Genomic DNA, 20,734 nt, shown 5'->3' on the forward strand with positions numbered 1-20,734 from the left:
AGTTAATACTAGGTATCCTCGAATGATTAAAAATGTTTGATAAACCAAAATATTGTATTAATGTATTAATGCTGTTTCCATTTAACATAATACTAGTATTTAAAAAGTTTTTATGATCTTCCCTGTAGTCTACAATAGAATGCCTAATATTTGACGCTTTTTTCTCAGCTCAGCTAATTTTGATGATGTAAAATGTTGATGGCCCACTGCGACCCTGAAACAGTTACAGACCATGAATAAATGTTCTGATGATTTAACAGAATTGAGTAAAGTATATTATTTTAAACTAAATGAACCCCAAATTATAAGATTAACCAGTGGCAGCCATGGCCTTAAAACAAGGGAGGTGAGCTTGACACTATAGGGACACCAGTTCAGTTCCCAGGACCGGCAGGAAATATTCAATTCATCCATGGCGGAAGTACCCTTGAGCATGGCACTTAACCCCCAGCTGCTCCTCGGGTGTTATGGCTGGCAGCTCACTGATTCTGTTGTGTGTGTGTGTGTGTGCATGTGACTGTGCCCTCCCTATCTGTAGTGTGTGTGGATACAAAATTTCTCATTAGTGTGTGTTTTTGTTCACTGAAATACTTTCACAGCTGTTCTATGTGTAAATACTAGAATATTTTACTCTGATATTTTCAAATCAGATTTATGTAGTAGACAGTTTCTGAATTTTACTTGATTAATTTTTTTAAATAAGAAAACAATACTGTTTTAAGACATCTTTCCCCCTCCACTCATCTCCTAAATGATGTAGTTAAGATCTCAGTCTCCAAATAGACTTGTTAGCTGCAGAAAATATAGACTTGCGCCTGCACATCACTTTTTTAGCCAAGGTGATTTAACTATATTGATTCATTAGTCACTTCACTTCTACATTCACTCTCAGAGAAGGTTCAAAAATGAAAAATGAATCTAATGAGACAAAAGGACACTGGGTAATCGATAAAATGGAACCGGTTGAAGCAGTGACAGATAAGGAATGAATGTACAGAAGTATGAATGAATGAAGGAATGAATGCTGTGAAGTGCTGAGGTTTGAAATATTTATTTGTTTTTGTAGGAAATATTTTCCAGATGCCAGCATCCCTGAGAAAGAAACAGTGCATCAGGACCACAGTCTCCTCATCAGCAGAAGACTAAAGGCAACCTGAAGCCTGTCCACAAGAAAGGAGAGGAAAAGAAAATCCTCATCCAAGCAAAGCCTGCCATGTCAGGGGCCTTTTCCAAAACTCCAAGCTACTGACCTGCTCCAACCAATATCTGTCAGTGGCTCGGTGGCACAGACCTCAGCATGAGAATGACACACAGAGGTTTGATGGAGCTTGTCAGTGAACAGTGCTTTCCGTTTGATTTTCACCTGCAGTACAGCCCCGTGTGTTGGCACTGTAATGCTTGCTATAATTGTAGATGTGACTTTTGTAGTATATTATTAGTAGATAACGGGGGAAAATTCCAAATGAATAGAATGTTGTAACTTCAAAATAGCTAAGAAACATATGAACATGTGTTTATAGATAATAGGGGTTTGAGAATTGAAAATAAGTCAACAAAACTAGTCATTTTCCATCATAAAAAGGGTCTTTTGATCTGCCCCATCAACTAGGCGATTGGACAGAAAACACTACTACTAAATATTTGCCTACCCTCTTTTACCCCAAGAAGCTGCAGGAGATCAGTAACTAGCGGCTGCACTGTGGCCTGAGTCCTAGAACACATAATAACACTTTGTAAACTAATAGAGCTATCTTCCACAGTAACTGCTCTGTTCTGAATGGCTCTGTAGATGCTAAGGGGGATGATTAAAAAATGATTTGTCTGCAGAGTTTTTCCAGCAGGGTCTTGCCCCATCCACCAGTCTCTGCTGTGACTTTTATGCGATCATTTCAAAACAGCCTCTGCGATGTGTCTGCATGTCCCGCACCCGTCTAATAGACTGAATCTCAGGGTGGTTTGCTCCCCACTCGTTCCAGTGTTTGAATGCGCCAAACTCAAGCAAGTACTGATATCCACGATAGCCAGGGTATTGATATCCAACCCACCTACAAGCAAAAACAATATGGTAGTGCATTGGTGAAACTAATTTTTCTTCACTGTGGGAGCATTCATTAACATTAAAGATAACCTACGTTCCTCCGGTGACTTGAATGCTAGCCACTCTGTCCTGGAAACCATAAGACCACAGACTGGGGATGTCCTCATCACAGACCTCCATTTTACGGCCTTCGAAGTTCATACACTCGAATAGACAGATCTTATGATCTTGAGGGTCCTGCAGGGACAGAAACAGATATAGCTGCCATTTTTAACCTCTTAATCCTGCCTTAAAACAACACTAGGTTGTATTTTTACCTTAAATTATCTGCCTCAGAATCACTGTGAGGCTAAACTGAAATGAAATAGAGAGAATAGTGTTCATATCATTGCTTCTCCCTGGCTCCACACTGCAGGGTAGGTCACTTCCTACTGTGGGAAGAGTGGGCGGCGCCATAGGTGTGAGTGAGTGTGTGTCGCCCTGTGAAGCACTGGCGCCCCCTCCAGAGTGTGTCCCTGCATTGTGCCCAATGATTCAAGGTAGGCAACCATGGACTGGAGCTTTAGAGTTGCTTTAAAATTTAGTCAGTTTTCAATGACCCTGTCTTGGTTGTAGTGTTTTAAAAAAAACGGAATTACTTTAACGTATTTTATAATATATTGTGGCTTTCTGTAACATCCTTTGCCAGTTTGGACACACTCCCTTACACTGACAAAATCTCATTTGGTTATGTAGTCCTCTTTGTTTTAGTTATGCTCCATTATGAGCTGGATATTGTTATATTACGTCAAAACAAGTCAGTAATCTGTAAATAGTGACTAAAGAAATTACACGTGGATGGGTTGGCGATATGTTATTAAAGGATAGATTCACAATATTAAACGTATGCTCCTCCTGCCTTATTTGTTTCCTTGTGTGTTCACGTTGTGTTATTTTGATTGTTGCTTCTGCTCTCCCTGTTGCTCAAAAAAAAGGTGTCCTATCTATAAGTCAGCTGCTCTATTGAGCTGGTGATTCAACATGTATCCACAACTAAGTACACAAAGTGAACCTCCTAACTCTGTCACAGAGCGCACATTGTCTTTCACCCACCATGCGGACTGGCCGGACAGACATAAAGCGATCACAGCGGTAGCTGTTAGACCAGGTGTCCCAGCGAGGGTACTCCCCCCTCTCCAAAACGAACATCTCTCCACACATGTTCTGCTGCTCATAACCTATCCAGCTAAAGATAAACAGAAAAATACAGAGCATGTTTAATTGTGTCTGGCCTTCAGGATGATACCACTGTATAATATATAGGTGAAAAACTGGGGAAAAAAAGCACAGAACTGTTAAGATTTGTTTGGCTTACAGCCTAGTTTTCATGTAACACTCTGTATATTGCCTCTATGTTAGTTGTTAGCACTTACGGGCCACACTCCACTCTAATGGATCGAATGCGATCAAAGCCCTTCTCACAGATATTGCGACACTCCCCATTTAACTCCATTCTGCGGCCCTGGAAGTTCTCGCACTCGTAGAGATATATCTGGTCATACACAGAACAGAGATCAGAGCTTACAGAATGTTATCTGATTAAATGCATATGTTTAGGTGTTCATATTTGCAGTCCATTGGTAATGGGGCGTGATGGCAACAGAGTTATGATCAGAGTGTTGACCTACTTTGTGGGTGCGCATCCCCATGGCAGAATGGCTCCCCATACTACCCTGCACAGCAGTATGAGACATGACTGAGAGAGAGAGAGAGAGAGAGAGAGAGAGAGAGAGAGAGAGAGAGAGAGAGAGAGAGACAGAGAGAGAGAGAGAGAAAGAGAGACAGAGAGAGAGAGAGAGAGAGAGAGCTGTTTAAAAACCAAAGCTCTGTGACTGTTCTATTAGTGCACCGTGACATAAAAGCAAATTTCTTTAGTAAGGTTTCACTAGCATTTCTTGTTCTATTAGCATTTTTTAAATCCCCTAAACCCTAAAACTCCCACACAGCTTCTCAGTATCCTAACTATATAAATTACATACAAGCTTCATAGTAGTTACTCAGTAAATAATAGTGCTTATTGAAATTATTACATTTGAATTAATAGACACAGGATTTAAGGGGTTTAACTTTACAGCATAACACTTCAGTTTAATTACATGTAGCTTATAAATAGTAGCTTTAAATTACAGCACTAATAGTCGTCCCTTCTGTCTTATGCCATCATGAATGCCTTGTGGAAAAATAAAACCATTGCACTGATCGGCACTGTACGAGTTAAACTGGAGACCACTTTCCCGAATTCCATTGTCACAGTCATGTCAATCCCATGGCATATATGCAAATAAGAGTGGGAATTCCCAATTATAGTTAAACAGTAAAAGGTTTTCCTCTTTGTGCTTAGGTATACCTTCCTTTTAAACTCATCCCACGCCCTCCCACCAGAAATCCCCGCACCCCCCCCCCCCCCAGACTGGGTCTCACCAAAATGCTGCAGTCAGGCACAGAGCAATGGAATGTAAGAGGAGTGCTGGCAGAGGAAAAGATGGCAAGGCCCAAATGAAGTGCTGGTCCAGCCTTTGGAAGGGTTCTATATATACATATATATACCAGGCATGCTGTTAGACCTGGATGCTGCCATGCCATTGGATAAAAGTGATGGGGTTTTGGGGAGGGCGAGAGGAGAAGGCTTATCTCTGTGGCCTTGCTGACTCTGCTCATCGCTTTGTTCCACGACTCTGCTGGACACCCACTTCCATCAGCAGAAAGCCTCTCTCCCTCCCACTGCCCCCCCCCCTCTCTCTCTCTCTCTCTATAGCACCAATAGCAATGTGCTGACCTCAGTTGGCTAGTCTCAGCCCTTCACTAGCATGCATCAGTGTTGTTGTGTACTGGTGTTTTAATGTGCCTTTAACTTTTCAGTTTTATGTGATCCTGTAGAGAGCTGTCAAGCCAACTAGTGTCAAAAGGGTTTTGTGATTTGTTAAGAATGAACTGTTCTCATTGGTTGATCTCCATATTAACAATTTTAACAACTGAAGGCCATACGACATTAGTCAGTGAGAGATGTCCCTGTTTTTGAACAATTATTCAGTTCTACAGTGTAAATTCTCAATATACAGATGACACTTACTGCCATGTTCATCAGAATATCCACATACATTTCCTTCACATTAAATAGCTTTATTTGACAACCTTCAAAAGACAGATTCCTGACTTTCCTTTCACCTCATCAGACTCCTCCTCATGTTCCACATCACTCCAGCCAGCTGCCTGCTTTGCATAAAATCAAAGAAGTGGGCAGGACATGGATGTTGAATAGCTGCACACGTAAAGGCTTGTGTATGTGTGTGTGTGTGTGTGCATGCATGTGTGCATGTGTGTGAGTATGTAAGGGCCTCACAGTATGTAAGAGCTTTCAGTTGAGGCACTAGTTGTCTGTGAGGTTAGAGAGCAGTGCGCATCAGTTTTCCATGTGCTCAGAGGTTTAACGTATTATGACCACACATATTTTATAATCGTTACACTCTATATCAAATTTATTTATGTTGATATTTCAGATGTTTTCTTAGGTGAAGGTTACTACAACCAACTCTCATGTTGACAGATAGCTATTGCTAGCTTGTTATTATCACCTCCTTCATTTTATTCACGTGACAAACCTGTCATGTGTAAAACTATGCATGTAAGTCTTTGGCCTGGCATGCAGCCTAGTGCCAGTGAGCAGTGGGCACGGTGCCCTCCTGGCAATTGGTATTGTGGGCTAGGTAAAGCCAGTGGCTCAGGCACAAACAATGAGGCCTGGAGCAAAGTGCTGACTGCTGCCCAGCCTGTGGCCTAGCTTCCTATTCACCCAAGCCATGTATAAATAGAGCCCTCATCAAGAGGTCAGGAGACCGTTGTGTGGAGCCCCCTGAACGCACACAGCTATTTGTTGGGTAGGTCAGGTAAGCCCTGCATTTCAGTCCTTTCCACTGCTGGGGGCATTTTCTTTTAGCACTTATTGCTGATCTACAAATATCTACATTACACAGGAAAACTTATTGCAAAGAAAAAATGGCCAATACAAACAAAATAGGCTAGCATTCTGACATTTTGGAAACATAGATACATAAACACTTTAACCACACACAGGATGTAACATCCTCACCATTTTACTTTCTTATTAGACTAGCAAAACTTGTTTCAAGTCTGTGGACTTCTTCGGATTTCAGCCTCTTTTTAATAATTTTACAATCCGCACAAAGTTATATCTAAGTATCTTCACTGTGTTCTGAAATGTATGTTTAGCACTGAACCTCCACAGACAGGATGAGGCAGTGTGTTTAATGCTACAGCATCAAGTCCTGAGCATCGTCAAGGACATTTGTAAGAGCAATGCAAGGATCGGATAGTGTTATATCTAACGCTGAGGTATGTGTGTTTCTCAGGTCAAGCAGCACTGAAATATTTGCAAGGATGGCTCTGACTAATCCCATGCCAATGGGACCATGGAAGGTGAGTGGGCAGCAATGAAGAATGCTTTTAAATGACAACAAACAGGTTACAACCATGACCATTTTGCTCAAAGCCCTCTTGTTCTATTCATGTGTAGATCACAGTATACGACCAGGAGACCTTCCAGGGCAAACGCATGGAGTTCACCTCATCCTGTCAGAACATTATGGAGTGTGGAATGGACAACGTCCGCTCCCTGAAGGTGGAATGCGGAGCGTAAGTCGTGCCAACAACATTAGGCTTTATATAACAATATAGGCTTTAAGAGTATTAATATTGCAGTATTGTGCACATTGCTTATGAACCATTTAAACCTTGGTTAAAGGGTCCCTATGTTTCAGAATTTAATTGGGGTCATATTGTTCAGTATCTAAAAGTTCTGTAGTTGCTTGTTTGAATCAGGTGATGTGTTCAGTGTCACATCAAGGGTTGTGCAATAGAGTATCAATACACTACCAACCACACTGCAGTCACAAAGTGGAGCAAGTATTGTGGCCATATATATTTTCATTATGTCAAGGGTCCTGCAGTTTGTTTATGTTATGATGATATCATTAAAACGTAAAAAAAAAAGAAGAATATTTCTTGCTAGTGTACAGTGTGTGCTAAGCTCAGAGTGCATGTGTGTTTGGACAGCTGGGTGGGCTATGAGCACTCCAGCTACTGTGGGCAGCAGTTTATCCTAGAGAGGGGAGACTATCCTCGCTGGGAGTCGTGGAGCGGCAGCAATGCTTACCACATCGAGAGGCTGATGTCTTTCCGCCCAATCTGCTGTGCTGTGAGTCTCCTTTTTATTGCATGCTTTGAGGAACAGATGGATTATCAGTAGTTTGTAAAGCTTATAATCTATGTGGCACATCTTTTCGTACCTGATTAATGCTGAGCCTTACAGTAAGGAACTTTCCAGTGTTACGTCTTTACTGACACAGGGGCTTAATCCACATCTGGGGTAAAAAAAAAAGACCAAATGTTTGCAGACAACAGTGGGCCAATGAGACTATGTTGATATGTGCAGAACCATAAGGAGTCCAAGATTGTTGTGTACGAGCGGGAGAATTTCATTGGGCGCCAGTGGGAAATGAACGATGACTACCCTTCTCTTCAGGCCATGGGCTGGCCCAACAATGAGATTGGATCCATGCAGGTTCAGAGTGGGGCGTGAGTACCATGAAACTTAAGGCATCTGGTTGTTTATTTTTCACATGCACCTTTAGCACCAACAAAACACCTACAAATGGAATATCCATTTTAGAAACTCCTTAAGTGTTGGTATTCTGTGATTAATCTTAGGTTTCACCATATAGTAACAACAGAAACTAATCTTAAAATTATTATTAAAGAAACGAGTTGTTAAACTGTCAAATATAAAGGGCCTGGTGTGTTTAAATGCCAAAGACACTTTTGACAGCATTGATATTTAACAAGAAACTTATACATTTATGAGAGAATAGTGTACCAAATTTTTTCTGTAGAGCCTCCTTTTATAGAACATTTGTGAGCCCTCAGTCTGACACACAAGTACACATCGTTTGCTTTCACCCTCCACTGGAATTTATTTAGAGCATCGTAATTAATACAAAACTGCATTGTCATATTAAACCATTAATAATAATAATAATAATAATAATATAATAAACAAAGAGACAGTTCACCTTTACATTGAAATGATTATACTTATAATTATATTATATTATTCATTTGCCTTGCTGCACCCACTCTGCAATAGCACCCACTCTGGGAACCACTTGTCAGCTGACTATAGTCTCAGCCACAAGTGCTCCGCCCACAAGCTGATGGAGAGTCTGATACCTTCAGTGCCTCACTATTAGGATTCTGCCAGTTGCATTCTTTCCTGTGGTTTTGATCTGTGGTTTGAATCTGACGTGAAAGACTGCCTCCGCACGTCATTTCAAAATAGCAATAGAGTTGTGATTGGTCATTTGTGTGTCAGCCACATTTCCCTTCCTACTGTAGTAGGCAGTTCTTAACCATGTTAAATGGCGGAAGGTACCAGACTCTCCGTGGAGAATCGGTCAGTGTGAAACTAAGCTGACTATGACTTGCTGATACGTAAATAGATTATACAGTGACCTCATGTCTTTCCTTCTTGCTCCTGTTCAGCTGGGTCTGCTACCAGTACCCTGGCTACCGTGGATACCAGTACATCCTGGAGTTTGACCGTCATGGCGGAGAGTATAAACACTACAGGGAGTGGGGCTCCCATGCTCAGACCTTCCAGGTGCAGTCCCTCCGCAGAGTGCAGCAGTGAAGACCTCTCCTCCTTTTCCCTTCCTCCCTGTCCCACCTCCTGCTCCTCATCCTCCTCCACTTCCTCTCCTCCACCCAGCCACTCCAACTGTGGCCAGCCCAGTTAGACTCCTTGCAGCACAGGCTGAAGATCTGGTGCTATGCGGCAAATGTTTACAGCACATATCTCTTATCACTCCACCCAGCAAAGGCCAGGGGGGGGTGAGAGAGCCCCCAGCAGGCAGAGGCTGTGAACGGGGCAGTGATGTGACTCAGGCTTTGCTCCTTATCATTGTCAGAGTGCGATCTGTGCAAAAAGTGATCAATAAAAGTTGCCAACATAAAAGCGTTCTGCTGTCTGCAAGTGCGTGGAATGGTTTTGATTGTTTTAAAAGCTGCAAAAAAATGAGCAAATAAAACTAGATGTTTGTGACTTACCTTGCTTCAGACAGTTGTAGTGAAAGAGACAAAAACACAGTCGTGTGTCTAAACACTATATTGACATGTAAATGAGCATGGATTAAAAAAGCATAAATAAATCTGAAGAAGGGTGGTAATTTATCTTGTCGTGGCATGTTGATTTGATGGATTTTGACAAGCATGTATTTAATAGGGTGGTATGGTGGCAAAGCTGGAAGTGTTGCTTCATGTGAGGAGTTTGAGATCCTCATGGTTTCCTCCTACAGTCCAAAAAGTTTGGTAGGTTGATTAGCGATTCCATAGTGTCTATAGGTGTGAGTGTGTGTCAACCTGTGCTGTACTAGTGCCCCCTCCAGGGTGTGTTCCCGCCTTGCGACCAGTGATTCCGGGTAGGCTCCGGACACACCGCCACCCTGAACTGGATAAGGGTTACAGACAATGAATGAAGCAACTTCACAGTCCATAAGATCCATATTTGGGAAATCAGCAACAAATGATTCCCCATGTTTTTGAGGAGCCCATATATATATCCATTTACTCTACATACATCACTAAAACTGGAGTGCTTTTTGAATGAAGTGAGATAAATGACAGCCAATTCAGACAGAGCTCATTTGCATTTATGGATCTTAAAGGCACAATAACACAAACTGTTTAATTCCCTGGGATAAAGAGAGGATGGAAAATGGCCTATAAAACTGCAAGGAAAGACTGCTTTCAGTCATTCATTGCATGCACATTTCATAAATATATGAAAATACAACACAAAAAACTAGGATTTGTGGGAGATGCAGTATTTTTTGAAAATGTCCTCACAAAAACAAAAACCAACATAAACAAAAGTGTTCAGAGAGTTCTGCTGTGACATGGATCCTGGTAAAAAGATATCACCATCTTCAGTTACCAGTGAACCTACACAGTATGTGCTCATGAAAATAAAGAAATCCAGTATATCCAATTATTAAAATATTTTCATAAAATCAAACAGAAATGCTAGTCCAAAGAGAAATATCCAGATTCTGACAAGTTTGTTCATTTATATGCCCAAAACCACAAGTACTGCATCAGTGTGGTGTGGAGGCTTTCAGCTTGTGTACTGCTGAGATGATACTGAAACTCAGAATGCTTTGACAGTGGCCTTCATCTCATCTGTAGTGTCATGTTTCTCATCTTCCTCTTGACAGTACAGGGCTCAGGTCCAGAGAGTTGGCTGCCCAGTCACTCACAGTAATATCATAGCCAGCAATGTTTGGTGGTAGTTGAGCATTATGGGCAGACGTTAATGGTGATGTTATATAAAATTTGCCAACTCTCCCTGAGAATGTTTGTGTGCTCTAAACCAGTCGAATGTCTCACGAATCCCCCAGTGTCTGTAGATGGGGAAAAAAAACCATAACTGCCTCAGTCCGGTACGCTTAGTATTCTCTCCCTGCTCACAGCATAAAAATGCCAATTTAGAGGTTTGTATAGAATGAAGAGACCTCCAAATGCTGAAAAGCACAAACTAAGATGAGGATATTGCTCTATTCCTGCTCTACGGGTGTATAATATTTACAAATTTTGCAGTAAATGAAACTGACTCTGAATTTGCGAAAGTGTAATCTGGATGAAAGTGAAAACACAGACATAATATGATAAAAAACTAAAATAAATGAGTTTCTATGTTAATTCAAACAGTGAAAATACATTACAGATGAGTTAAACTTCAGGTTTATTCGCCCTCAAACATACCATTCCACCTTAAAAGACACATGGCTTCTAAACATAAACAAACCAGAGAACAGCGTTTCCCCACAACCACACACTCTCTGACTAAAGGTACAGAACAGGTACTTTATTGTCATTAAAGGTACACACAGTGTAAATGTACCTTAAATGTACAGCAGTGGTGTTAAAGTCCAGTTGTGTTCCTAAAGTTACATTGAAGTCTCTTCTCCAGAGAGAGAGGTGAATATGTGTAAGATTTCATTACAGAACTGTGTCAAATAAAAGAACAGAATGTACGTTCTGGAGATGAAACAGGGCGTATGAAATCAATACAGTTTTAAAAACTACAGTTATAATAGAATAAGGTATAATTACATTCCCAACTACAGGTGCCCAAGATGCAGCACAGTGAGACATTTTCTGACATTTTCTGACAGTGAGGTATGTAAACATTCCTTTTAAGTCTCGCTGGAAAAAGGAAACTAGCATCTCCATAAAGCTTGTGAGCAGATGGAAGCATGAACTGCTCGAAGACGTCCTGGTAGATGGCTGTGTTCACTATGAACTTGATAAAGCACTATGGAGCAACACCAGCAGATGACACAACACCACAATCCAAACTTCATACGACTTCTCTCTGTACTCTTCCTCAAGACTCTAGGACATTGATTTCCAAATGAATAGAAGACATTGATTTCATTTGAATAGAAGATTTTGGACCACAATAGTCCAGTTCTTTTTGTCCTTTGCCAAAGACCCTTCTGATGCCGTCCCTGTTTCAGAAGTGGCTTGATATTAAGAATGCGGCAGTTGTAGCCCTTTTCATGGAGATGTGTGTGTGTGTGTGTGTGTGTGTGTGTGTGTTTGTGTGTGTGTGTGTGTGTGTGTGTGTGTGTGTGAGCTGCTCCTGATGCGCTAAGAGCAGTCCATTCCATGTGAAGCTATTTCAAGTTCTTGAATCACAGTTTCTTGACAGTCCACTCATGGCTGATATCATCCCTGTTGCATGTGAATTTCCCCCTTCAAGTCAACTTTCCATTAATTTGCTTTATTACAGCTCTCTGTAAACATCCAGCCTTTTCAGCGGTGACCTTCTGTGGCTTATGCCCTCGTTGTGGAGGGTGTTGATGACTGTGTTCTAGAGAGCTTCAGGGCAGCTGTTCAGAAACGTCTTCCCCATGATTGTAGCTGGATGGGCTGAACTACACAGAGAGATACACTGCATTTGTGCTGTTTGAATAGTACTTTACGATTAATTTATATGTTCTAATAATCTGAGATATGATTTTAATGAGTTAGCCATGAGCCCAAGTACAAAAAATTGTCACTCTACCTTTAATTAATATTAAATATGAGTTTAACTTTTCCAATTAAATTATGAACAGAAATGAACATTTGCAGGATATTTACATTTTCTGATATCCATTTTATTGATGTTTAAATGTTTGAAAAGAAGTTTTATACAGGGAATATCCAATCTTAAAATGCCCTGCCATGAGGGCCTTTCAAAAACTAAATCAAAAATCAACCAACAAACAAAAGAAATACCCCTCTGATTAAATGATTTAAGCCAAACTACACTCATACTTCAGGTAGCGTATTTAGAACCGTTTCATGTAATGACTTTCTGTGTGTAGAGGCTGGCTTTACGCCTTATCGCTAGAAATTTAGAAAATCGTTGGAATTCCCCTTTAAGGCGGTGTATGAACTGTGAAGAGCAACAATAGCGACACCGCGCGGTGTTCTGCGGAACTGCAGTAAATGATACGGAAGTTGGCCAGTGACGTATAGCAAAACAAACGACAGCACGCACAGTGAAACAGGCGACGACTCTGAACTGCAGAGCCTTGCTTTACCTCCACATGCTCAGAAAGAGTGGGGCATTTGGGAATCATGTCTGTTCTGGCATCAGTCGTAGCAGGCGTCGTAGTAGTGTATGTGATGATTTATTACACCTTGTTTAAAGGATCCAGGTGCAGAAGTAAAGCGAATCTGAAGGGGAAGACTGCGGTTGTCACCGGTCAGTTTAAACTTTTATTTAAACTCAATAAGACCATTTACTCCAGGATTCATGTATTAATATAGACTGCAAACTATTTTTTTAACGTATAGCGCTATATTAAATGTATTATATCTGAAAAGAAATATCTAGATATCTATCTGTCTATATGGTGACTATTTTTGCAAACTCACTTTTCCTTGGCCTTAAACTCTGCAGTTATCTGGTTCCTCTCACCACTGCTTTGAACATCCCTGGATTTGCAAGTTTCTAACATGAGAATTTACAAAAAACCTCACTTGGATTGACTTGAGTCGATATTTGAATGGTTCAGCTGTGCAGAAATGATTTGTTATCTGTGAAATTCCATGTTTAGTGAAAGTTCACGTCCTGTGTGTCTTTGACAGTCACTAACTCTTCCATCGCACAGGGAGCAACACTGGCATTGGGAAGGCAACAGCTCTGGATTTGGCCAAGCGTGGAGCTAGAGTTATTCTTGCCTGTAGAAACCAGGAGAAAGCAGAAGCAGCTGTCTATGACATTAGGAGGGTAAAACTGCACTTTTGTTTGACTCTCCTTAGATTTCATAGTTTCATCAGTGTATGTCTACTCCGTTATTTAAAGGTGCACTAGGTGATTTCCCCAGAGTGCCAGCCTGTAACTGTAGGTGAATCCATTTGTGTTGACAACAGTTAGTTAGTTAGAGGATGCAATGAAATTACTTAGTGTACCTTTAACCTTTATCTTATAGGAAAGCGGGAACAATGAAGTGTTGTTCATGCATCTGGACTTGGCGAATCTGAAGTCTGTGCGCATGTTTGCTGAGACCTTTTTGAAGACAGAGCCTAGACTCGATCTACTCATCAATAATGCAGGTGGCTTTTAGTTTGTCATTAAACATCTGTGCAACAGTGGGAAGGGATGTATAAATCAAATAGATTTAATACATTTACTTGAGTTTTAGTTCCTTTCCATTCTAACTTCTTACATCCAGCACCTCTCAGCAAATGAACTGAAGTAGTAAAGTATCCTCTTGGGGTGGATAGGTCACAGCTCTTTCCTATTTAGGCTCCTATATAATTTTGCAGTCTTTTTGCTCTACTGAAGGTGTGGCAGGACCAGGAAGAACGGAGGATGGCTTTGGCCTGGCATTTGGGGTCAATCACCTGGGCCATTTCTTGTTGACCTCACTGCTGCTGGATCGGCTGAAGGCAACAGGGCAGAGTCGAATCGTCAATGTGTCGGCACTGCTGCACCGTCTGGGCTCTGTGGACTTCAACACACTCAATACACACAAGGACCTGGTCACAGGACAGTCCTCCTGGCACTGTATCAAAGCCTACTGCCACAGCAAGCTCTGCAATGTGCTCTTCACCCGAGAACTCGCCAATCGTCTGGAGGGGACCGGCGTCACCTGCTATAGTCTGCATCCTGGTTAGTCTCCCTTCACTTTTGGGTTCCTCCTTGCATTCTCTTATCTGTTTTTTTTTTTAAGTGTTTCACTACAAGTTTTGCTTCAAAATTTTCAGTTTCACAGTTTATCAACGTATTCTTTTATATGAAATATGACGGTGCAGTGTAAAACTCTGGATTAAACAGGACAACATTATGATTAGCAAAGTGGCATTTATGTTAATGTTTATCAATAAACATTGAGTAATGAGGCAAATTTAATACAAATTTGGAATATTCATTCATTGTCTGTAAACACATTTCCAGTTCAGGGTCGCGGTGGGAATCATTGGGTGCAAGGCAGGAACACACCCTGGAGGGGGCGCCAGTCCTTCACAGGGCGACACACACTTTTGGTGACATCCATGCAACATCCTGAAAATGGCCAAATGAAGTTTTCCAAAATACTCTTCTGTTTCTGGGAAGTATTCTGTGGATTATGATGGATGTTGGAGTAGGAGTTCTTATTAAAGCATGATGTAGTAGAGTGTTTATTGGCAGTAGAGTAAATGTCGTCAGTCTCTTTTATGTGAAACAATAACACTGTGTTTTCTTTAAGAAGTTTGAAATCTAAATATATATATATATATATATATTTCCATCTGTTAGGAGTGATTACCACAGAACTTGTTCGTAACCTAAGCCTATGGATGAGGCTGCTACTGCTGCCCTTCTCTAAGCTTTTCTTCATGGATGTTGAGGAGGGTGCTCAGACCACTCTACACTGCGCTCTTCAGGAGGGTCTGGAGCCTCTGAGTGGACGCTACTTTTCCTCCTGTGTGCTGCAGGAGGTCAGTGCAGCTGGACGGGATGACGCACTGGCCAAAAAGCTGTGGGAAGTGAGCGAGAGGCTGTGTGGCATGTCATAAGAGTAAGGTATGAGGGGCATTCACAAAAACAAATTAACCTGTAAATGACAGATGAATGACATTCTACCAGTGGGTGTTTAGTGCCATAACATTTTTAAATATGGGTCTGTTATCTCACAGTTTTCACTGGTAATAGTTCCATATGTTAATGGAGCTTTTACACTGTTATGTATTGTGTTTTTATATATTAATGTAGTATAATTGTATTTGTCTTTGTGATTAAAATGTAACCTACTTATCCCTAAATCATTCATTACTAATAGTCATTTAATTACTAATATTTAAATACTATTATTACTATTATTTAAGACAATTCATTACTAATATTTCTTATGCTCAGAACTGTTGTTAACAATATGTTTATTTACTCTTCTATGTGTATTTTGTTACAGTTAATCACTTTTATTGGCTGGATTTTATCAAAATAAAAATATTAACCAGTTGCTGTTGAATATGAATGTGTTTAAATTAAAGCCTGAGCAGAGTTGGTGCTTTTCTTTTTTCAAAACAAACTTTAATGTTTATCAGTGTTTGTTCATCAGTGTATCAGTAGTATGTTGCAAAAATGCTACGCTAAATAAATTTACGTATTTTTGTCAAAGCTCAGACTGCTAAAAAATAGATGTCCTTCAGCAGATGCAGAGGTGCTGAAAGCAGCTGGATCTTCTTGGTGTTTTCACTGGGTGGCAGTAGCGTGCCATTGAACTGGTCTTTTGCCCAACGCTGCTTGTGCACGTCAGGATGAGAGCCAGGGCGTCGTAACCTTAACTAAAGAGACTTCTGTCAAAATGATGGGCAGTAGGATGCAGGGCTTCCAGGCTTTTTCTACAACACTGAGAATTCAAAGTCATCTCATGTAATTCTGTAGCTCGAGTGCAAATGAAAACGCATTGTGTCGTGTGGTGCTAATCAGGTGGCATCATGGTTTTGCAGCTTCACCTGTTTTCTGATAACAGTTCCTTCATTTTGTAACAAGGCTTGATGACCACGCTGCATCATCACATTCAAGTTAAAGCCTAGACCTGGACAAATATGTCGGCTTCGTGTACCTGAGGTTTGCTATGTCCTTCTTTGTTACTGAAGGGGGTGGGGTTCAAGGTGGCCGGCGTGAGTGCGTAGTGGATAGGTTCTCTCACTCTTATCGTCTTGGTCTGAATAGGCTGTTGCCCATCAAGTGCACTTAAGAGTGGATGTTATTTTTGCCTGGAGGTACAACTGGGCAATTGACTCATGGTTAGGTTGCTGTTTTGTTCACCTTTTATATACATTCTTCTGGAACGTGACCCGTATCACACTGTGGGAAATATAAGACTGAAGAGAATCACTGGTGTGGACTGGCAGAGAGAGCGCTTGAGAAGCTTAATGCATGTGTTAAGATCAGAATCAGCCAGGTTTGGGTTCAGAATTTGTATGAAAATAGCAGTTAATTTGAACCAGCATTCATTAGGAAGTTATAATCACTATATAACATTGATTTTAAAGTTTATGCTAGTCTTCTAGATTTGAAACTACACGGACGACCATGCTAACTGAATTTTGATGCCATGGTAACGTTAGATTGATTATTTGATCTGTCCTAACAGTAGCTATGTTTACAGACAAGATATTTTTTTACAAAAGGTTTGGAGATGTAGGAAATGGAGAATAAATCCACTCTAAATCTGGCAATTTATGGAATGTGTTTTCTTTTTTTCCATTTAACTTTAGGCCGTAACTTTACACATAGTGTTTTAACTTCAGGTAAAGAACAACTTCCAAAGCTTTACACATAATTGGCTGATGCTCATATTTTTCATGACTGTACAGTATGTGTTTATTCCAATAAATGACCATCAATTAAATGCATTCATTCATTTTCTGTAAATGCTTCATCCTGTTCAGGGCCCTGGTGTGTTTGAAGTTTACCTGGAATCATTGGACGCAAGGCAGGTTCTCACGCCGGTCCGTCACTCACACACATGGACACTCATTCAGCCAATACCTACATTTGTTTTTGGACTGTGGGAGAAAAGCAGAGCACCCAGAGAAAACCCATGCAGATACAGGGAGAACACATCAAAACCCCCACTGACAGTGACCTGATTCAAGCAGTGAAGCCACAACCCAGAGACACTGGAGCTCTGTAGCCTCATGGTGCCAGTCAAAATGCAGAGATTTGGACTAAATACATCTGGGTTAGTTTTGTGGAGAAATATAACAACGTTCTTAATCTGGAGTTCATTTAATACATCATCAAATATTGGTCATGTAATGTTTTTAAGCAATCATCTGCTGATTTGTCATGATTCCAATATCTCTGTGTGTCCCTACCTCAAACACAGTGGGTGTGTGTTTCCTGTTGCTTAAAAAAATGTTTGCAGATGGAAATTGGCAAAAAAAAAAAACAGAATGGGAAAAGGTCCATGAATAAAATTTCATAATCTGCACTTCCCCAAGCGGTCAGTCTCTAAGCTGGCTGTTCCTCGGCCTCCTCTGTGTCTCTGTCTCATGCACCGTAAGTCTGTAACTATGCCGTCCTGTTCGATTGGATCTCTAGAGGCGACACATCGATGAGCGACGCCAGGTGTTTGCTTTGGACGCACTCCCGAGCTCCTGGGCACAGTACTTAACCACTGGATTAGTGCATCAATTAGCAATCACTGCATGGGAGGGCCCTGATTGATTGAGACTGCTGATGCTCTGCTGAGTGTGGGGCAAGCTGGAGCTTGTGTTTGTGTAAAGCTTCCAAGTGTGTGTGTGTGTGTGTGTTTGTATTTTGCTTAAATGTAATTGAGCCAGCCATAAATAAGTTTGTAAGACAAATTCCTATCATTTAATGGTACGGTTAAACATTATACACTACGATAATAACCTTCCAAGTGTAATAACCTTCCAAGTGTTCACATATCCACAATGAACTTCAGACTTAATGTGATATAAATATTATAACCTAAAAACAGGCCGATATAAACGCACCAATGTTTGTCTCATGAGTCTGAGGGATTCCTATTTAAAGGAATAGTTTAACTACAGTAAAAAATAACTACACAGTTTTCCCCATTTATCATTAAAGGTATTAAACAGCCATGACATTTTGGATGATGAAGCTTGCTTTTTAAACAGGAATCAGTATCAGTAAATATTTTTATGTGGTGTTAAACATAAAAAAAAAATCAGAACAGTATGTCACAGCTAAAAATAATAGGATCAACATGAAAAGCTAGTTTTATAAATAAATAAAGAATTAAATGATGGACACCAAATATGTGTTGTTTTATTGACTAGATTTGAGGTCATTGTTAACTTTATGTAAACTTAATTAATCCTGAGATATTTCTTTAATTTAGAAATTTGAGTGAATAATGTGTGTGTGTGTGTGTGTGTGTGTGTGTGTGTGTGTGTGTGTATGTGTGTAGCTCAGTGCTGGCAGTCGGTGTGACACTGTAGGTGTGAGCTATAGTAGTGGGCGGGGCTGCTGATTGCGTTTGTGTACGTCTGTTATGGGGGGGATCTGAGTGATGAAAATTCGGAGACGTATTCAGACCCAGCCTCCTGGTGCCTTCACTACTCAGCCACATTTTACCCCCTTCTCATCGTGCTCCTTGTGGAAATCCCGTTTGAAGTCAGTAAATAGAAGCTTCCTCTGGGTCATGTTATTTCCACAGGTGCAATTAACATCCCCATCTGCTAATCTGTGATTAACGATGTTTACAAATATGCTAGCATGTGCCGAAGAGCGGCTCACACCTTTCTTTCTTTGCATCCCAGCTCTCATCTCTTTCTGTCTCCCCGGTGTGAATGGCCGGCAAACCCTGGGAGAGTCCTCCATTGTTCTGATGTTAATTGGGGAGGAAAAAATCAAGTTGCTGAACTCATTATTAAAGAGGGGTGAGAGTGTGGGGGAGACTGTGACCAAAGAGACAGTTGAAGTTTAGGGTTTGAACGGTGCAGAGAGACTGAGTGATTGATGATGTTGGTGTGTTGCATCTTGGAGAGACGCTGGAGTTGTTTGATACAAGATGTTAAGATTATACAGAGATATATAACCAGTGGTGGAAGGAGGGAGAAGTAAAGGAGAACGATGAGGCATAGACTTGGGCGATAATGTAAATCTGAGCATAGCACATCTTTGATTATGCTGTTGTTTGTTGTGGTGTTGAGGAGTGATTCGGTTTGGTGGAAAACAAAATGAAAACATAATATTGGCATATGACGTCTTAATTTAATGTAAAACTCATATATTTGAGGTTTCTCTGCACCTTGAGATGTGCTCTAGATTCTTTCTAAAAACAATACGCTTCAAGCACTTTTTCAAGTTTAAAACTAAGAGCATTTCTCAGTTTGCTTTTCTTTATCACAACTGATAACATTCATAAGTGTTTACAGACTGCAAGATGAATGTAAACATACCTCACCACTTGTAAATGCTCAAGTAAGGTCTATATAGACATCACTTTAGCACAGATAATGAGTTAGTAACAGCATGTACAGAAATAATTATGTTTAAGAAACTGCAGAATGATCCTTGTGTGTGGTGGAAAAGTAGATGCAGAGAAGAAGAAGAAGAAGCAGTTAAATTTAACAAAGCAGAGCTTTCTTTTTGTAAACATGAGCTATATTTGTGAGGAGGCTTGCCGGATAAATGTAAGCAGCTTTGTTAATTAAGTGGTGTTATTGATTTTACTAGTCAAAAATTTGTTTTTTACTGGTTAATGGGTTGTTTGACTTAAAATCAAAACAAAATATCCTTGACCCACACACATACAAACCAGTGCCACCTAGAGGAACTGTAAACCTTTTTTTTGCCTGTTATAAGACATAGAATAATATAGAAAAAAAACTAATAATAATCTAAATATCACCATTTTGTTTGCAGTATTTACTAATATTGTATATAATGCCCAAGTCTAGTGAGTGTTCAAATGACTGTAGAGAAACTGTACACAGCAAATTCTCCAGTGTTTAATCAACTTAACTCTGAGAGTGTTAAATTATTACACTAACAGTGTTAATTTAACACTAGTAGTGTTGATTTACCACTGGAGAATTTGCTGTGTATTTGGTTATGAACCCTAGCTACACTATTGTAATGCTGGAAAATTCCTTTTCAATGATCTCTTAGCTTATACATTTATGTTAATCCCCCACTGACATGCCACATACCTAAGGACTGGAAATGGTAAAGAAAATAAAGAAAATAAGAGTGGAAAACAAATGCCTGGAGTTACAGCGAAACTGTGACTCCTAAAAAACTGCGAAAGACCTTAGAGTTAAGTCGATTGAGAGAAACAGAAAATACCAACCAACTGAATTTTTGAGGTGTTGAAAAATACGGCAGGTTCCTTTGAAAAACTGAAAACAAATTTACTGTAATAAAGCTGTAATAACAACAAAGGGTGCTCATTAATACTGAAATGGCTGCTTTAACTCTGATACTTGTGCCGTAGTGTAAGATAAATTATAAGCTCTTTGTAATTCTACAGACTTTAGATTTCTTTTCTCATTGCCTCTTTATTAGTTACCGATTAATACGTTATTGTAGTAGCAGGG

At 40.3% G+C, this 20,734-nt stretch overlaps 3 protein-coding genes across 4 annotated transcripts; 2 read left to right on the top strand and 1 right to left on the bottom strand.

The window, feature by feature from the left end:
- Positions 1–1,876: 1,876 nt before the first annotated feature.
- On the bottom strand, positions 1,877–3,771 carry crybb1l3 (crystallin, beta B1, like 3). Of its 2 annotated transcripts, none has more exons than XM_066659001.1 (5): positions 3,706–3,771; positions 3,451–3,569; positions 3,131–3,263; positions 2,133–2,275; positions 1,877–2,045 (listed from the first exon to the last, which is right to left on the bottom strand). In XM_066659001.1, exons 1-5 carry the CDS (start codon positions 3,769–3,771, stop codon positions 1,877–1,879), a joined length of 630 nt encoding a protein of 209 aa, XP_066515098.1. The 2 variants fall into 2 exon arrangements, with proteins under 2 accessions (XP_066515098.1, XP_066515090.1); XM_066658993.1 differs by having other exon boundaries at positions 3,676–3,771.
- Positions 3,772–6,457: 2,686 nt separating this feature from the next.
- On the top strand, positions 6,458–8,780 carry cryba1a (crystallin, beta A1a). Its single transcript, XM_066659019.1, has 5 exons — positions 6,458–6,511; positions 6,609–6,727; positions 7,148–7,289; positions 7,527–7,669; positions 8,633–8,780. The coding sequence occupies exons 1-5, from the start codon at positions 6,473–6,475 to the stop codon at positions 8,778–8,780; spliced, it is 591 nt and encodes a 196-aa protein (XP_066515116.1). The 5' UTR covers positions 6,458–6,472.
- A 3,902-nt stretch (positions 8,781–12,682) lies between these two features.
- dhrs13a.3 (dehydrogenase/reductase (SDR family) member 13a, duplicate 3) lies at positions 12,683–15,587 on the top strand. The gene is made up of 5 exons (XM_066658981.1): positions 12,683–12,905; positions 13,315–13,433; positions 13,636–13,759; positions 13,992–14,318; positions 14,946–15,587. The coding sequence occupies exons 1-5, from the start codon at positions 12,779–12,781 to the stop codon at positions 15,203–15,205; spliced, it is 957 nt and encodes a 318-aa protein (XP_066515078.1). The 5' UTR covers positions 12,683–12,778; the 3' UTR covers positions 15,206–15,587.
- Positions 15,588–20,734: the final 5,147 nt, after the last annotated feature.

The sequence above is a fragment of the Hoplias malabaricus genome, chromosome 1, assembly GCF_029633855.1.
Source record: "Hoplias malabaricus isolate fHopMal1 chromosome 1, fHopMal1.hap1, whole genome shotgun sequence".
NCBI classification, from domain to species: domain Eukaryota; kingdom Metazoa; phylum Chordata; class Actinopteri; order Characiformes; family Erythrinidae; genus Hoplias; species Hoplias malabaricus.

What these genes read in the sequence shown, in the direction of transcription:
- cryba1a (XM_066659019.1), top strand. Translation starts at nt 6,473, where the DNA reads ATGGCTCTGACTAATCCCATGCCAATGGGACCATGGAAG. An exon ending in TGCCAATGGGACCATGGAAG is followed by an intron (nt 6,512 to 6,608) that starts GTGAGTGGGCAG and finishes ATTCATGTGTAG; the next exon opens with ATCACAGTATACGACCAGGA. An exon ending in TCCGCCCAATCTGCTGTGCT is followed by an intron (nt 7,290 to 7,526) that starts GTGAGTCTCCTT and finishes TGATATGTGCAG; the next exon opens with AACCATAAGGAGTCCAAGAT.
- dhrs13a.3 (XM_066658981.1), top strand. Translation starts at nt 12,779, where the DNA reads ATGTCTGTTCTGGCATCAGTCGTAGCAGGCGTCGTAGTAGTGTATGTG. An exon ending in CTGTCTATGACATTAGGAGG is followed by an intron (nt 13,434 to 13,635) that starts GTAAAACTGCAC and finishes TTTATCTTATAG; the next exon opens with GAAAGCGGGAACAATGAAGT. An exon ending in CTGCTATAGTCTGCATCCTG is followed by an intron (nt 14,319 to 14,945) that starts GTTAGTCTCCCT and finishes TCCATCTGTTAG; the next exon opens with GAGTGATTACCACAGAACTT.
- crybb1l3 (XM_066658993.1), bottom strand. Translation starts at nt 3,771, where the DNA reads ATGTCTCATACTGCTGTGCAGGGTAGTATGGGGAGCCATTCTGCCATG. An exon ending in CTGTCCGGCCAGTCCGCATG is followed by an intron (nt 2,276 to 3,130) that starts GTGGGTGAAAGA and finishes CTGTCCCTGCAG; the next exon opens with GACCCTCAAGATCATAAGAT. An exon ending in ATTCAAGTCACCGGAGGAAC is followed by an intron (nt 2,046 to 2,132) that starts GTAGGTTATCTT and finishes TTTTGCTTGTAG; the next exon opens with GTGGGTTGGATATCAATACC.